Genomic DNA, 17,622 nt, shown 5'->3' on the forward strand with positions numbered 1-17,622 from the left:
CCCAGTGAGAATTCATAACAAGAGCGGTTGCCCAAGAAGAAAAAGAAGGGTACATTTCACAGACAATACCAGAAGACCAACTTGAAATATGGATTTATGGCAAAGCCCGCTCTGCACAACAATATGTGCAGTCAATGCAGACTTCAAAACTGATTTGTCAACAAATGTAAGTGCCTTGAGAGCGTCATACTTGGCGGCTAACCGTTTCGCTAAGGCTAAATAGTCATTGTGTCAGGGAAGATCCAAACTTTCTTGTATACTAATATATACGGTTCACATACGTCACGGTTCGGTACGCATCTTGGTATGAAGGTTTGGTACGGATTTGGTACAGCAACAACTTTTTTTTTCTTTCCCTAATAAGCACTAACCCAAGATGGCGCCGTGCATGGTTACGGCGGCGCGTCATATCCTTCCAGCGACGTGACAGCCAATCATATTTTTTTTATCTGCTCTGTTTGGAATCATAATGACGCTGGCGTCAGCATCGTAAGCCATTGCTACTGACCGTCTTAATATATCTAACGCAAGACCTGTGGTACATAAAATGGACTTTGGAATTACAACTGGCTGGAAAAGGCTGTGTTAATGGAAACTCCGTTTAAGATGAGGATATTTGATGCTAGCATGCAGCGAGCCTGCCCCTGTTGTAAAAAACTGGGAGGAAATTCAACCGAATAACTGTTATAATTCCTACACCAGTGACCTGTTGTCCGTGTACCGTAAATCCCCTCATATTAAAGGTGAAAGTCTGCATTTAAAGCACATCTTGTTTGTTTCATTTGAAATCCATTGTGGTGGTGTTTTGAGCCCTACATACAGGTACATATTCAAAAATGTGGCAAAAGGTCAAAAGGTTCAAGGGAGCAATCTATTTTCGCAAGCCACTGTAGCAATCCTGAAAGGTTATAGAAAAAGCACCTGACATGTAGAAGGAGGAAAAGAGAAGGAAAGAGAAGCCACTACCCAGAATTGTTATATTTTTAACTCCCAGTGCACATTTAGTGAGTGACACAACATCTGCAGCTGTACTAGTTCAACTTTCTTGTTAGAATAGTTTTAAATTAAAACAACCTGGAAAAAGCTTTTCCAAAGAATTTGTGTTATCGGGACAAATATAGCAAATCTCTAAATGGGAGAGAAATAAAAAGCTGATAATTTTGGGAATATTACTGCCATTTGATTTTTCCATGGGGGAAATGGACAAATCTGATTTTATAGCCATATCGTCCAGCCGTAGGTAACTTGATTCAGATACTGTCAGTCAGATAAAACACAACTCACTTTTGATCACTTTCCATATTACAAAATGTTATTTTATTATTATCTACATACTGTATCAGTACTGGTAATATCAACCTATTTTTTTTCACTCTATCTTGCCCATCCTTAATTTGGAGTGCAGAAATTATTATGAGCTAATGTAAAATAGCTTAGAACAGTTCTTTTATGATCCATGGAAGCCAAATTTAATTTTACACATGGACAAGTTCGGTGATGGCTTAGCCATGCCTAATATTAATTTGTGATTGTTATCAAGGAAAACCAATCACAAATGTACGCTGTAATGTGGCTGGGGTATGTGAATGCATATTTCCATAAACATCATTTTTATAAACCCACAGTGATGCAATTTTGCATTGGTTGGTAGTGCTGTGATTCAGTCACTAAAATTCTGTATTACTGTCATGTTGGAAGAAAGCCAAATTGCTTTGCCAAGTTAGAAAATGGAGGACATCATCTGCTTTTTGTCAGATTTATACATGTGACTCTCAGATGATGAACATTTAAAAGATCTGGAGTAAGAAACGTTTTAAGCATGTCTCACTATCCCTTGCTTGAGGGTTACGTGATGATTACAGGTTAAGTTCGGCGGGACTTCAAATGTAATTACTGTACCTGATGATAATGCTTTGGTGGTTATTTTTATAATTGCAATTGTAAAAGTATCATTGAAAGTTGGTTTTGTGAGATAACTATTGTCAGTGTTGGAGTTCCAGTATGAAAGGAGTCACATGATCCACCTGTAAGGACCAAAATGCACAGGCAAAAAGGACTTCCGAGTGTCCAAGTGACAAAATGTTCAATGTGAAAGAAATAGCCAGTTACTTTTGGCAGTCTTCGGTCCATTTAAAGATTAATGCCCATTACAGAAGCAACATCTTCCTTAGTCCCTTCAGGGGAAGTGGACAGGGTTTTGGAGTGAGATAGATGAGGTACTTTCGATGACAGAAATTCCTCTTGCCTTTTTACATGCATTAATATTCTAGTTTTCCGGCTCATAGAGCTTTTGAAGAAGGTTGATGGTTCAAGAAGTATAACAACGATAACTTGCAGATGAAACATTAAAAACGCACAACAGCGTGAAATTTTCGTAAGAAGCATCACGTCAAGCAGAAACAGTTAAAAAGTCCATAATGAAAGCGGGGACTCTTATTCTCACCATTAATTCAAGTGGGCATACAGTGTTTGTAATTCTCAGTGTTAGTTTCTCACAAGCCTCACCTTCTTCTCATCTCCCTCCTGCAGGAGTTGCATGTTGCTGCGTCGCTGGCTGTCACTTCTTCTGAGGGCGGCACTGTGATGTTCAGGGAGGTCCGGGGGAGGCGACACACTATGGCCCAGGGGGTCAACCCATGTATATACATGGTTGGTGACATAGCCGCCTGGAATCCTCCCCACCGATCGCACGGAGAGACTAAGCTTTTTATTGCCCTTCAGCACCTGAGGAAAGGAAAAGGGAGAATGCTGAAAATATGACAAAGGGCAACAAATGCACACAAATCATAGAAGTAAGGTTACAGTAGCTCATAAAAAAGAGTGCATTCCTCATATTTTTGCAAATATTTTGTTATATCTATTCATTGAACAACACTGACGAAATGACATTTTGTGACAGTGTAAAAGAGTCTGTGTACAGATTGTAGAACTGTAAATTTACAGTCCGCTCAAAATATCTCAACACATAGTGTTGCACGGGATACTGGGATACTGGTACCAGTGCCATCCTATGATTTTTCTGCATAAAAAAACAGCTCAATACCTTTTTTTTTCAACACCAGTATTTATTAAAAAAAAAAAAAAAAAAAAGCACACGGAGCTCACCAACTCTCTCTTAACGCAAGTATACATACGCGAAAGGAGCCCGTCTACGTGGTACGCCTCCTGCATGTGAGGAAGATGGCCTCAAGCATTGAAGCGCTAGCTGCCCCTCCGCTCCTCATTGAAAAGTATGAAGTGTCTTATATGGAACTTTTTTGCTTTCATGGCCGACCAACATGACAAAGCCCGTCTGTAAGGCTTGTTTTAAAACCACCGCGGCTCAAACTGGGAACACGTCCAATCTGGCCAAGCACCTCACTGACCGGCATCCAATTATCAATTAAATGAACATATTTGCTTGACTGTAACGGCACAAATGTATTATCAATATCAACAATGGATGACATGGAATGCAATCAAAAAGGTCAAGAATATGACATGTAAATGTTTACATATGTAATGTAAACGCTTATAGTGAATAAGTATATGTACAGTACATACATTGGCAAGTATACATTTTGTTTATACATACAAAATGGCACGCATTGATCTCAATATTTTTTTTAAAAATGTCGTTCTTAAAACCTGAATTGGCTAATTCTGTGTCCAAAAAGCATAGAGGCTATACAGCTGCATATCCGGCCATGAAAATGATCATAACTGAAGAAAGACGCAAAAAGAAGAGGAAACTGCCGAGAATAAGAGAGTGGGAACATTTTGAGAGGCTGCTGGAAATAATCAATCACCCCATTCTGAGACTGCAACAGTGCATTTCAATGACAGAAACTGACCCAATGTCATGGGCAGGCATCGGGGGTCCGGGTTTGGAATCTATTTGAAGAGGTAAACCCTCATTTCTTCTTCCTACCTTGATCTGTCGTCATTCCATTCAACCAATGCAACCAGCGATTGAAGGCAACTGCTACCCTATCGTGGACAGTGCCACAGAGTCATTAATTCGGAAATGGTTGGTCACAGAAATGGTGACATGTTCGCACCCCCCAAAACATGTTTGTAACTGAGTGAGTTTGACAGCTCACCATGTACACTTGCGCTCGGCACAAAAATAGACCAGGGGTGACCATTGTCTAAACCCGGTCCTCAAGGGTCAGTGACCGGAATGTTTTCCATCCACCCCCGCTGATGAGAGTTTGCTGATGAGCTGATCATTTGAATCAGGTGTGTTGCAGCAGGGACAGATGGAAAACAGGCAGGAAAGCGGTGGTTAAAGACATGTCTGCCATAGACAAAAATGGTTTGAGTTATTTTGAAGGGATAGTAATTTGACACTAAGTTGTGTTGTCTACTTTATTTTACATTGGCTATATATCCATCCATCCATTATTTACACCGCTTAACCTCACAAGGGTCGCGGGCGTGATGGAGCCCATCCCAGCTGTCTTCGGGCAGTAGGCGGGGGACACCCTGAATCGGTTGCCAGCCAATCACAGGATACACAGAGACAAACAAACAACCGCACTCATAATCACACCTGTGGGCAATTTAGAGAGTCCAATCAACTTACCATGCATTTTTTTGGAATGTGGGAGAAAACCAGAGTTCCCGGAGAAAACCCACGCAGGCACGGGGAGAACATGCAAACTCCAAACAGGGGGGCCGGAGCCGGGATCGAACCCACGACTTCTGAACTGTGAGGCGGACGTGCTAACCAGTCGACCACCGTGCCGCCCATTGGCTATACATTGGAGCAAAATTTCATAAATTAATGAAATTTTTGTCCTATGAAAAGCTATAATAAAATATCTCCAAACATGGGAGTGTTGTTCTCACTTTTGTGAGATACTGTAAATACGGATTTTACAGCAGATTCTAACTAAATGTATGCAGACAGCTAGATACAAACAGATACATATACGCAAACATGAAAAGTAGATGTACAGTAATACAATTTTGGAAGAAATTGCTGTTGGCTGTGGCTCATTGCCTACTAATGGCTTTCGGCGTGTGGAACCCTCTGGCAGATCAATATATTCCCATGTACCTGGACTGCTCATAAAATCAGGCCAAACGGGGCAGTTGAGTAAATACCCAGAGGCCCTAGTATTTCAGGCTGTTGACTTTAACAGCTGCACACTTGACACTGTCACTGTTGTGATTTCAAAAATGCAGGAGTGGGTAAGGAATCGCGTTTGACAAATGAAAAGAAAGAAAATGCTCATCAAACTCACAGGTGATGAAAGTAGACATAAAGCTTTTCTGCATGCATTGGAAACTGGGAAAATAAACATTTAAGAGGTTTGAAACTGTACATGCAAAGGAGTGGTTGACCAATTTTATTATTTATTTATTTATTTTTTGCTGGGGCCCCCGGTTTTCATGATAATGAAATTTACGGAGGCTGGTTGAGTTGATGAATTTCCACATTGTGAGAAGGTGAGGGATTATCTTCCACTTACTCCCGAACTAAAGAAGTCAGGGGAAGCAGGGTGAGTTGAAAAAAAACAAACATATTTTGTAGCTCCCCAATGTATCACAAAACAATTTTAGTAGTGCATCTGGCTAGATGGGCAGTGTGCCTCAGTGAGTGTTTCCATTACAGTTAGAGCTTGTCCTCGCGGGACACCACCATGATTTAGTTGCTTCAATGACTCTGAAGGCAAAAAGCAAGGGGGCCCATGTGAACCATGTTCTTGAAAATCATGACAAATGAGGTGAACCTGTGGAGAAATCACATTTAAGCTTCATGCACTGGGAATCATGAAGGTTTCACCTAAATCACACTGTTGCCTTGCAGGGCTATTACAGGCGGACTATGTTTTTTCATCACTTCCGGTTTCAACCTGCACACAGTGCCTACTGCAAACAAATCTAAAGCGCAGAGTGTTGTCATACAGAAAAAAAAATTACTGTCCTTGGCTTGAGCAAAATCCTAGTGTTTTTTTTTTGTGAAGCACAATACAAGCTTTTAAAATACTGCCCTTCAGAGTGCTGTGTTCACTCGATACATTTTCTTCTTACACTGATAAATAAATAAATGCAGGAACGAAACAAATATTCCCCATTCTTGAATCCAAATTCTCACATCAATCTTCCTTTATGGTTTGATTTGGTACTTAAATTAAGTAATCTTTCAGGAGTACAGAAAGGGTCAAATTAAAAGCACATATACGTATGTACAGCCCCCTCCAAAAGTATTGGGAACCGTAAGGTCAATCCCTTTGTTATCGCTGTATACTGATGACATTTGAAATTCAGATTAAAAGACGACTGAGAAAAACAGAAGACCATCTTTCATTTAATGGTATTCATATCTAAATGTGTTAAACATCTTTGGACAGAGCACACAAACACTAGGGTTGGATATTGATTCAGATTTCCAAAATCAATTTGACTCGATTGACCAGCGCCCGATTCGATTCAATTTATGCTTCACGATGTCCTTTGATTGATTTTTGATTCGGTTCAGGCGGGTTTTCACGCATTACTAATTTTACTTTCATCTGGACGACATTCACACAATAAGCAATTCTGCAAATAGTAGAAACATCTTGCTATAATTTGGTGCGTTAGTAAAAATAAGTATAAATATTTATATTAGGTATTGAACCCGTGGGGATGTTTGCATGTTCTCCCTGTGCCTGTGTGGGTTTTCCCCGGGTACTCCGGTTTCCTCCCGCAGTCCCAAAACATGCATGGTAAGTTGATTGGACACTCTAAATTGCCCCTAGGTGTGATTGTGAGTGCGGATGTTTGTCTCTGTGTGCCCTGTGATTGGTTGGCAACCGATTCAGGGTGTCCCCCGCCTACTGCCCGAAGACAGCTGGGATAGACTCCAGCACGCCCGCGACCTTTGTGAGGATAAGCGGTATCGATAATGGATGGGTGGATGGAATTGAACCCAATGCAGTTACTTGAATCATGTATGTTGTATTAAACAAAAAAATAATTTCAATCAATTCCAACCACAGGGCAGGCTGTGTAAATAAAGTGGCAAACATACACTATAAATTCCTGACATTCACATTCCTGTGACTGTCTCACTAATGAGTTCATTGCTGTCCTCATCTGCCTTCAAGCTTGTTGGCGCTGATTTCAGTGCTTCTGCCATGTCTTCAATCAATCAATCAATCACATTTTATTTATATAGCACTTTTCATACATAAAAATGCAACTCAAAGTGCTTTAAAACATTCAAAGCAAAACATAGAATTATCTTCAATCAAAAGAAAAGATAAATTATTTAAAAGTTGTTGAAAGCCAAACTAAAAAGGTGTGTCTTGAGCTTCTTCTTAAAAATATCAACAGTCTCTGCAGACCTGACATCCTCTGGCAGGCTATTCCAAAGGTGAGGACCAAAATGGCTGAATGCAGCCTCGCCATGCATTTTGGTCCTCACCCTTGGAATAAATAAAAGGCCGGCGCCAGAGGACCTCAGGATCCGCGAGGGCTGGTATGATAAAAGCAAATCAGATAAATAAGATGGCCCAAGACCATTAACACATTTATAAACTAATAAAAGTACTTTAAAATCGATCCTGAAACACACAGGGAGCCAATGCAGCAATTTCAAAACTGGCGTAATGTGCTCCCGCCCTCTGGTTCTCGTCAGCACCCGAGCGGCTGAATTCTGCAGTAGTTGCAGTGTCTTGATACACTATGCTATTGACGAGATCTCGCGAGAAGTCACATGAATTTATGTTTTTATGAATCGATACAGGTCCACTGATAGTGTAGTGGTACACACGCCTGAGTTGTGTGCGGGCAGCGTGGGATCGATTCCCGCTCAGTGACAGTGTCGATGTGTGCCCTGCGACTGGCTGGCGACCAGTTCGGGGTGTAGTCTGCCTTCGCCCATTGACGGCTGGGATAGGCTCCAGCAACTCCCCGCGACCCTGTATAGGATGAGCGGTTTGGAAGATGACATGAATCGATACTGAGCTATGAAAAGGAAAATCACTTCGATTCATCAGTTTTTTTAAACCTAGCACTAACACACACACACACAAAAGCATTAAAATATTTTTATTTCTATTTTTTTATTTTATTCCGTTAATAAAAATGTTTTAAAAATTTTAGTTTAATCAGTTCGTTAGTTTTTGTTAACTATAATAACCTTAGTCGCATTTAAACCCTTCCCATCATAAAAAAAAACAAAAAAAATATTTGTCATAAAAAACACAAGTAAACACAAAATACTGTTTGTAAAAGAAGGCCGGATATTCTCCCTCAGGATTTTCTGGTAAAGAGCGCAGTTCATGGTTTCATCAATCACAACAACCAGTCCAGGTCCAGAAGTAGCCAGCAGCCCCAGTCCATAACTTGACTTACAACTGTTAGTATGATGTTCTTGTTTTGAAATGTTGTAAATCTGACATTTATGCCTGATGTAACGAGACACACAAAAAGTTCAACTCCCATGTCATCAGTCCATACTAGAGCTTTAAGGTTTACTTTGTTAGTCGACTAATCGGATCATATATAAATCACGGCATAATCACACCAGCAAGCAGCTGCTCTTATATGACCATCAGTAGCATACAGCTACAATTCTTTATGAACATACTTATCATAAAGACAATTAAGATGACAGTACATTTAACTTTGATTAAAATTTGTACTGGGCGGCACGGTGGTCGACTGGTTAGCACGTCCACCTCACAGCTCAGAGGTCGTGAGTTAGATCCCGGCTCCAGCCTCCCTGTGTGGAGTTTGCATGTTCTCCCCGTGCCTGCGTGGGTTTTCTCCGGGTACTCCGGTTTCCTCCAACATTCCAAAAACATGCATGGTAAGTTGATTGGACTCTCTAAATTGCCCCTAGGTGTGATTGTGAGTGCGGTTGTTTGTTTGTCTCTGTGTGCCCTGCGATTGGCTGGCAACCAATTCGGGGTGTCCCCCGCCTACTGCCCGATGACAGCTGGGATAGGCTCCGGCACTCCCCGCGACCCTTGTGTGGATAAGCGGTATAGATAATGGATGGATGGATGGATAAAATGTGTACTCTGTTACATAGCGAGGCCGCATTAAATTCCAGATTAATAGTGTGTTATAACTGTCAGTCTTATTTCTGGCCTATGCATGAAAGCAAACGTGGTTTTATTGTTCTGTTGTCAGTACAAAAGCTCAAAGCTCATCTCTATAATTTTAAAAGAATTAGGTGAAAGAGTCAATAAAAACATGACAGCACGTCGTATTGTAGGAGAGGGCGAAAACGCTCCATCAGTTAGAAGCTTCCTTGGAGTGTCTGTCAAATGTATTAGTAGCAATAGTTGAAACCATTCTTTGTCTATTATGCCAACTAATTGCACAGGCTTAATACGTAGTTATGAAGACATAGAGTGCGCTTGCCAAATCAAGTGCATTCAAGCATGCCAAAAAGACGCACGTGCGCACACACGCACAAAAACACGCACAAATCAGATGTGAGGGACGAATACGTTTCAAGCAGGAAAATTGCCTTTTCTCTTGTGAGTTTACTGCTGTCACACTGGATCTATCAAGCCCTGCAGAAACACACATAGGCCTACTCACTCAGCAAACATGAAGGGGAGATTTGTGAGGAACTTTCACAACAGCAACAACAACAATTCTAAATCACATGGAACATTTTTGACATTGACGACAACACTTTATAAAGAGTAACAGAGAAGCATTCAGATGAGCATGTTGTGAAACTGAAATGAAAGTGTGGAGTTGCACACACATCATAGACTGTGATTCATAACATTCATGTGTAAAAAAGAAGTATGTTGGGTTCAGGGGGCATCTGGAAACTCCACTTGGAATGACAGATTTGACTTTTTCAATTCCGAACACACATTGAAAATTCTGCACAATATCTGCAGTTCATATTCCACCGTAACTATGTTTCAATATCTGAAATTCGATCACAGTCAGCCAAGTGTGATGTTCTTAAGGGGAAGTCAACCCTAACGTATTTTTTTCAAGGATATGTTCCCAGCAGGCCCACAAGTTAAAACACGGCATTGTGATTAATATTGCGTTTGTGGAATATGAGTTAAAGGTCAGGGTGCAAACATTTTTCAGAGTCTGTTAAAATTCATATTCTCATTGAGGTTTTATAATACATGCAAGTCACTTCCTGCAAGTTGTCAACCAACAGATCGATTAGAAAATAGGTTTTACTTACTCATTCCGAGTGATCCGGAACCTCAAGCTTGAGGAATCGTGGCTCTAGGTACCGGAAGTGACAAACAATGCACATATTTTGTATTGCATATAATAGGACTTGGCTGTGGTCCACCACTGCATCTGCTGCATTTCTAGTCTATTGGTGCCCACCAATACATCACTGATATTCAATTAATTTTGCTTTGTCAGAGCAGAACTCCATTGATTGTCACTATGTGTACAATCTGACATAATATGGCTGTGACAGCTGAGATCACGTCTCAAATCAATACATGAGCTTTCTAATCTGAGTCAGAATTTTAGTTCAGTGTAAATGAATGGGCATACTAACACAATTCTGACATTTGTGCGGCAATAATTGTTGACTAATCTTGTCATAAAGAAATTGAGCCAAATTGGAGTGCAATACTTGCAGAAAGTGAACTCGTTGATTCAGTCTCAGCTATTTTTTTGTCTGCACAAAATGAGATGAGCTAAAGCGTACAGCAAATTCAGATAGACATGTACTATGGCACAACTCCTCTGGCCAGTATTCAACTGCAAATAATGAGAGTGGCCTGGAAACAGCAGTTAAAAAACAGAGGGATTGCAACTCCTCTGCAACCTTACACACTTTTGCAAAGTGTATCATATGAGTTTACCAAAGCTTGCACAGTGAGCACCAGAATTCCTAGCAACATACCTACCTACCTACAAAAACATGTTTTCTTCACTTGGGAAAGAAATTCACTATAGAACAACACAACTAGTGTGACCAAAATAGTTTTACGACTCTTGAGTACAGTGGTTTGCCAGACGCTTGAGCATACACGTGTGCGTTGGTTGGATATTAACAAGAAGCTGTTTGGAACCCAAATTAAGTAAACACTTGGAAAGATTAATGAGTAAATGACAAGGCTGCCAAGACAGAGATTTAATGGAGTCAAATCATCAATCACAGGATTAGCCAGAGAAAAACATCCACAATACTCATCTCCTCTAATCCTCAAATTCCCCAATCTATCTACTCCTCTCAGTTTCTCTCATTAAATTGAATTAATGTACTGGAACACCTGCGCAGACGCACACATAGCACACAAGCAAGACAATATATGTGAATTCTAATTGAGTCATGAATAGCTTTCTTCACATCAAAGAAAACCATGTCATGAGACATGACTGTAGTTGTGTGGGAATTTGGATGGTGAGCATTGTAAAATGGGGGGTGGTTTTATCTTCTTTTTTTTTTTAAATTAACATTACAAGTAGGGGTGGGAACGTTAATCGTTTTTTCGAGTATTGAAAAGATTCTGAATCATTCATAGGTATTAATAATCGATATTTAAAGTTTAACTAAAAAAACTAAAAGCGATTACGTGCATTTGTAAGTAGACATCTGTGCTAGGCTAAACTAATATGTGACAAGATGGCGGAACAAGCAAAACCTCATACGAGCGGAGCGAAGTCAAAGTGTGAAATATAAATCTTTGCTCTTCCTTGAGTTTTTTGTTTTAAAAAAGGTACGAGTGTTTTACATGGACTATAAAATGTAAGCCAATTCACGGGAATCACAATCGAATCGAATCATAGGCCTCTGAATCGGAATTAAATCGAATTGTGGGCATCTAAATCGGAATCCAATCGAATCGTGAGGTACCCCTAGATTCCCACCCCTAATTACAAGTATATACAAAGAAGGAATATGCTTGTGACAAATCTACTAAAAACAAAATATATATTTTTTACATTATACAATCCACAGATAAAGTCTGTAAACATTTTACGGGCTATTTCAATATAATTGTGCAAATTCTTAAGACAAAACAGTAAGTAACTTGCTTCTTTTTACATATTTTATACAGTGTTTTCCTACATAGTAAACAACAACAGTGGAAGTTGCAACTTTCAAAATGCAATGAGCAACTCTGGTACTGTGGTGACATTTTGTTTCTTCCCCAACAAAAATAAATCTGGATCTGAATGAAAACATGTTGGGCCCTGTTTTCGAGCCAGGTGCAAGTCTAGCACAAAGCCCAGTCTAACTCTGCGCATGGGTGGAGTTTTCTTTCTTATGATATTTTGCTTGACTGTGCAGGTAGAATTGGGCCTCACGGGGCATTTGTGCCTTTATGCGTCACTGTGGGATGGAAATAGACATTTCCCGGACAATTTTTGTGGCATCAAATTCAGGGCGGGCCTAGTGCACAAACCCTGACATTGCGGAAAAAAACCCAAAACATCCAACTTGGACTTCGGAGCACCAGACCACTGAGCTAAAACCGCTGAATCGCCTTATTACAAGTTACAACTCCAGCTGGCATAAAACATACATAACACAAAATATTTTCATGTTGGAAATGTTGATGGAGCTTTCTCAAAGTATCCCAGCACGATGCCCCTTCAACATGCCCATGAATCTATGATTGATCAGCCGATCAACGTGCACCTAATAGATTTAAGTCGACCGGGGTAATTGCGGTGTGGGTGGGTGGTTGCCAGCCGGATGCTATTAAAATATTTTTAAAGATGATGATTATAATCCGGTCAATTGATTTCTACAATGATTCAGAGGGATTGTCCCACGCCGGTGTCATATTTGTGAATGAAATCCGGTAACGGATCAGTCATCCGCAGAGCGCCGAATCTGTCTGCCTCAATTAAATACACCAAAATCTCGTTAGACCACTTGCACTGCAAAATAAACCTCCTTTTAGCCAGTCTAAAATGTTGTCTACTTTTTGTTACCAAAGTTGTAGATGTTCTGGGGGCGAGGCAGAAACGCAGAGTGAGGTGTAGCTCGTCCACCAAATTCACAAACACTCTGAACTAGACCATTGCCCCGGTATGAAAACGACAATGCGCCCGTTTCTACACCAAGCACAGACTACTTTCACCAAATTGTCAGATGACTCGCGGGCTAAGCAAGTCCGTGTGCCGGATCACCCAGACAGGCGCAACACGGCCCCAAACATGGTAGCCTAGACTTGCGCTGGTACGAAAATCAAGTTACGCCCGTTTTTACGCCAAGCGCACGGGTGCCACGCTACCGAAATAGGGCTCGATGTCTCGTACACGTTTATCATTTTCTTGTCTGATTGAACAATATGGACCAAGTTGATTTCATAATGTTGCTTCTGACCTTGTGGACAAATGTATTACTTTTGTTCAAATTTTAAATCTTAATCAACCCAAACAGATTTTTTTCAAGAATATGTTCCCAGCAGGCACACTGGTTGAAACGCGGCATTTTGATTAATATTGCGTTTGTGGAATATGAAAAATCCACCCCTTTTTTGCCATCTCAGGGGGCGGCCATTTTGTCACTTATGTCGACTGAAAATGACATCACAACTGCTCAGGGCTCAGGTAACGACAATCACGGCTCAGCTTCAGAAAACAGGTCAGCCGTGATTGGTCGATAGCTTATGCCTGAGCAGTTATGATGTCATTTTCACTCCACAGAAGTGACAAAATGGCCGCCCCCAAAGATGGCTAAAAACAGGTGGATTAACTCTTATTCCACAAACGCAATATTTATCAGAACGACTTGTTTCAACTAGTGGGCTTGCATAGAACATATTCTGAAAAAAATATGTTTGGGTTGACTTCCCTTTATGTTTGTGGGATCAAATGTATTTTTTTTTTCACCCAAAATAGATTGTAGATCAATATCACTACCTTCACAACAGAATACAATGTTGGCACATGGTGTGAAGTTTACACACAATTAAAGTAAAACTAACTAAGTCCAGGGAAGTGAAAATTGTCAATTTTTGGCAAAGGTAACTATTGCCCGTCTGGTTCGACACTGCTAAGTGCTGCAGCAAACCACATACACGACAGTGTCCTCAACCCTGACACTGAACTGAGTAAAATTGTTCAAAAAGAAAAACGATACTCTTATTTGCTGACGGGGCAATAAATTCATCTACTCCCAACTTGGCACTTGTTATAGTACAGTAGCCCATTAATCAAAGCGGGCTCCTATTGCGTCATTCGTCCCTCTATTGAACAGCATGTCCCTCAGCAACTCTAATTTACAATGCCACCTCCAGATGTCACAACTCTTTCAGTGACTGGAAGTATTTGAGGAAAAAGAAGAACATAGACAACAGGAAAATGTATGTACATCTCAATCTGTGTTTAATGGCCCATTGCATATTTGCATTACATAAGCATCTGTTCCATATTGTGGAACTTGGAAGACTCCATTCATGTTTTAGAAACAATTCCACGGATGGTCTTCCGTATTCTTCTATTTGAGAGATGCTATGGAAGATCTCACTGAAAAAATAGAGACTCTGTGAAATTGTTCAGTGTTTACTTTCAAGTTTAGCATGCCATCATAGTTAGGATTTTACAAGAGGTTGTTCAATCTGCTCAAATAATTGTGACTCTAAAGCACTCACCCCTTATTATTCGTTGAATGTACTGTTAACTTAATGAGTTGTGTTTATCCTATCCTAAGGCTCCCTGAAGGGAGATGTGATAATCACGCTATTATTAGCATGATACCACAGACACGTTTCCAATGGCTTCAATAGGAAGCCTGAATATAATGTACATCAATGCATCCGCAAGCAAATGAGCAGTTTTAATGAATGTTATGTGAAATTGAAACTGGTGCCAATGGCCGCTCCAGTTGTCTGCACGTTTCGCATATTACATTAACATTCAGATTCATTCACAACTGTCAAGACTAGATTTTGAGTTACAACAACAAATATTATTTCTCTGACTTGATGGGTATATAGACTAGCTTGCTATTACGGTATACTCTTAACACTAATATCAATAAATGCTCCCCAATGCCTCCCGAGTTTGGCAGCTCTGCAACTACATTTTCACATCCACCCAATACGTAAACTTGAAAGAATAATCCAAACCAGCCAGCCTGTCTGATTATATAGGACATGAGAGAAAAACAATTAACTCACTTAAATCACTGTGCGTTCACTACCACTCATAAGCAAATATTTAGGAAAGGAAAGATGATATAATTGAGTCAACTGCTCCTTATTATGCTTTGGGCGTGCTTTGCACTACCATCTGTGTTGTTAGATTAGTACTGCATAGTCTGAAATTGAAGGGTTCAAAAGCTGTTTTTCCTCCCCATATTCAGAATTATAAATCATACAAAGGTACTTTGAGCTAAAAATACCTGCAACGCAAAATGGCAAACTGCATTCATTTGTGTAGGTGTGCAGCTGATGGGGAGCTATTGTAGTAGACAGCGCTATGTGTTTCTTTTGTACTATTTATTCTTGTTAAAAAATGTGTGGAAAAGGTATTCAAGACCAATGTATTTCAGCCAGTAACAATAAAACGACTGTTTAAGATGAAATCATCTGTGGCTAAAAAAAAAAAAAAAAAAGTCCAACTTAGTCCAACAAAATTCAACTTATAAAATTGTTTCAAATCATCAGCAGGTGAGGATGTCTGCATAATTTACAAACACTACCTAAATGACCTACCGGATTTTGACTTTTGTGACTCAATGTGATTAATAACATCAAGTTGAATAATTACATTCAAATGCAGTTGTTTACAGCATGAGTTTTGTGAAAACAAAATACATGATTTGCCTTTACCTCCCCTTTGTTGCTTGTGTCAACAACACATCAATTTGTTCTATGACATAAGTACACTACCAAACACACTTTGTCAATAATGCTAAACCTTATCCAGACTTTTGACCAGTAATGTTTGATGTACATACCCGTAAATTTCTGGCAGCAGATGGTGATCCAGCCATTCATTCAAGGCAGTGCTTGTGTTCATTAGGGTTGCGGGGGAGTTGGAGCCAATCCCAGCTGACTTTGGGCGCTTACCTGGTTGTCAGTTGATTTGCTGGGCACGTTATAAACAAGCAACTATTCACATTCACAATGTGAATCTTCAATGAACCTGATAACATTTTTTTCTTAATATGGGAAGACAGAAAGTCCATAACAAATATGTGAACATCAAAACGTCACACTTTCCCCAAAAGTCTTGAATGAGAAGCATATTTTTAAATGGAGCTATTCATTAAAAATAGAAGGTAAAATAAAACGTGTGGGTGGAATTGCCAATGCGCAGTGGCATTATGCAAAAAACAAAGTTACCTGGAGTCAGCCAACTAAGGGAGAGAAGAGAAAGAACTGATGCCTATGTCCGTGGGCGGCCTTACACAACCAACTTCCTACAAACAGTCCCTTCATCTGAAAGCTTTATACATCTGTCTCCGTCTCCTGAAGAGACCACTTGTGCAGATAAAAGGTGCATTATGGACAAACAGCAAAATGCTGTGTACGAGCCCAATAACACAAGTGGGTAGAGTAGCCAAAAATATTTACTCTGGAGTATTGTTAGTTTAGAATAACATGACTGAAGTAAAAGTGGTTTTGATTGGTCAAATGGAGTCACTCAAGTACTCATGTTGGAGTGGATCGAGATATACTGTTTGTCTCGCTGATGAACCAAAATAGGTCACGGAACCAGCAATAAATACCCATAGAAAAAGAAAATACAAGGAATGAGTGCACTAGCTCTTTGTAACAGAGTAAAAGTCCTCAAAAATATAAATATTGTACATGGTGCTTTAAAACCACTTTGTCAAGTACAATCTAGTCAAAAAGTTACTTGAGTAATTGTAACAGACTAAATGTAACTTGTTACTCCCATCCTCTGTCAATAATGAATATTTTTCTTTACAGTACCTACAAAAAATAAATCCTACCTGAGTGGTGTGTGTATTATCTATTCATCAGTGTCAAGTCAGGAGGTCAAAAATGTATACTTTGGTTTTAGAATTGGCAAGCCACTTCATAGATATTCTCGCAAGCATTCAATTAATATGAAGGCAACCAACTGTTGTCTTTTTTGTGGGTCATTCAGCTTCAACTAGCCACTTTAAATCATAAATCCTTATTAACAATGCCCATTGATTCTATAACAATAGAAATGATTTGATCAGCTTCTCATAATAAATCACTCATCCGTTTTAATCATGTTGATATGATACCACATGCTGCTTGAATGAAACAAAGCTAATGAAAGAGAGGATCATATCTTCCTGATTGTTATAGGTTAGGAACCCATTAGGACTGTAGTGAATACAAATATTTTATAGTAGTCTTGTAAAAAGCTACCAATGTGTCATATTTTTTATCAATACATATTTCTCAAGTTATAAGATCCTCTGGCCTAACCGTAGAGGAAGTTGACTAAGCATTCCATCACAAGCTAACTATGACTAAGATCTAAGAAGGTAGCCATCTTGTAGCATTTTGATCATGACGACTGAGTGTGCTATATTGTAAAGAAATAACATTATCTGTTCATTTTTACAATAAAGAGTTCATGAATCGACCAGAAGAAATAACATTATCTGCTCATTTTTACAATAAAGAGTCCATTAATCAACCCGAACATTCTATTATCTGTCTTTTCACTATTACAGGAGAGTGTTTGGTGAATTTGCTGACGTGTGAAGTAAGGATTTAACAC

General features: G+C 39.7%; 1 protein-coding gene across 3 annotated transcripts in view; it reads right to left on the reverse strand.

Annotated features, from left to right (window-relative positions):
- whrna (whirlin a) overlaps positions 1-17,622 on the reverse strand; it is a 153,319-nt gene that overhangs the window by 79,578 nt on the left and 56,119 nt on the right. For all 3 annotated transcript variants that reach the window (XM_086053739.1, XM_086053738.1, XM_086053740.1), the window contains exon 2: positions 2,506-2,724. In XM_086053739.1, the coding sequence (XP_085909865.1) occupies positions 2,506-2,724 (219 nt within the window). The remainder of the gene's footprint in view (positions 1-2,505; positions 2,725-17,622) is intronic.

The sequence above is a fragment of the Filicampus tigris genome, chromosome 15, assembly GCF_054856515.1.
Source record: "Filicampus tigris isolate MCC_2025a chromosome 15, RoL_Ftig_1.0, whole genome shotgun sequence".
Lineage (NCBI taxonomy): Eukaryota > Metazoa > Chordata > Actinopteri > Syngnathiformes > Syngnathidae > Filicampus > Filicampus tigris.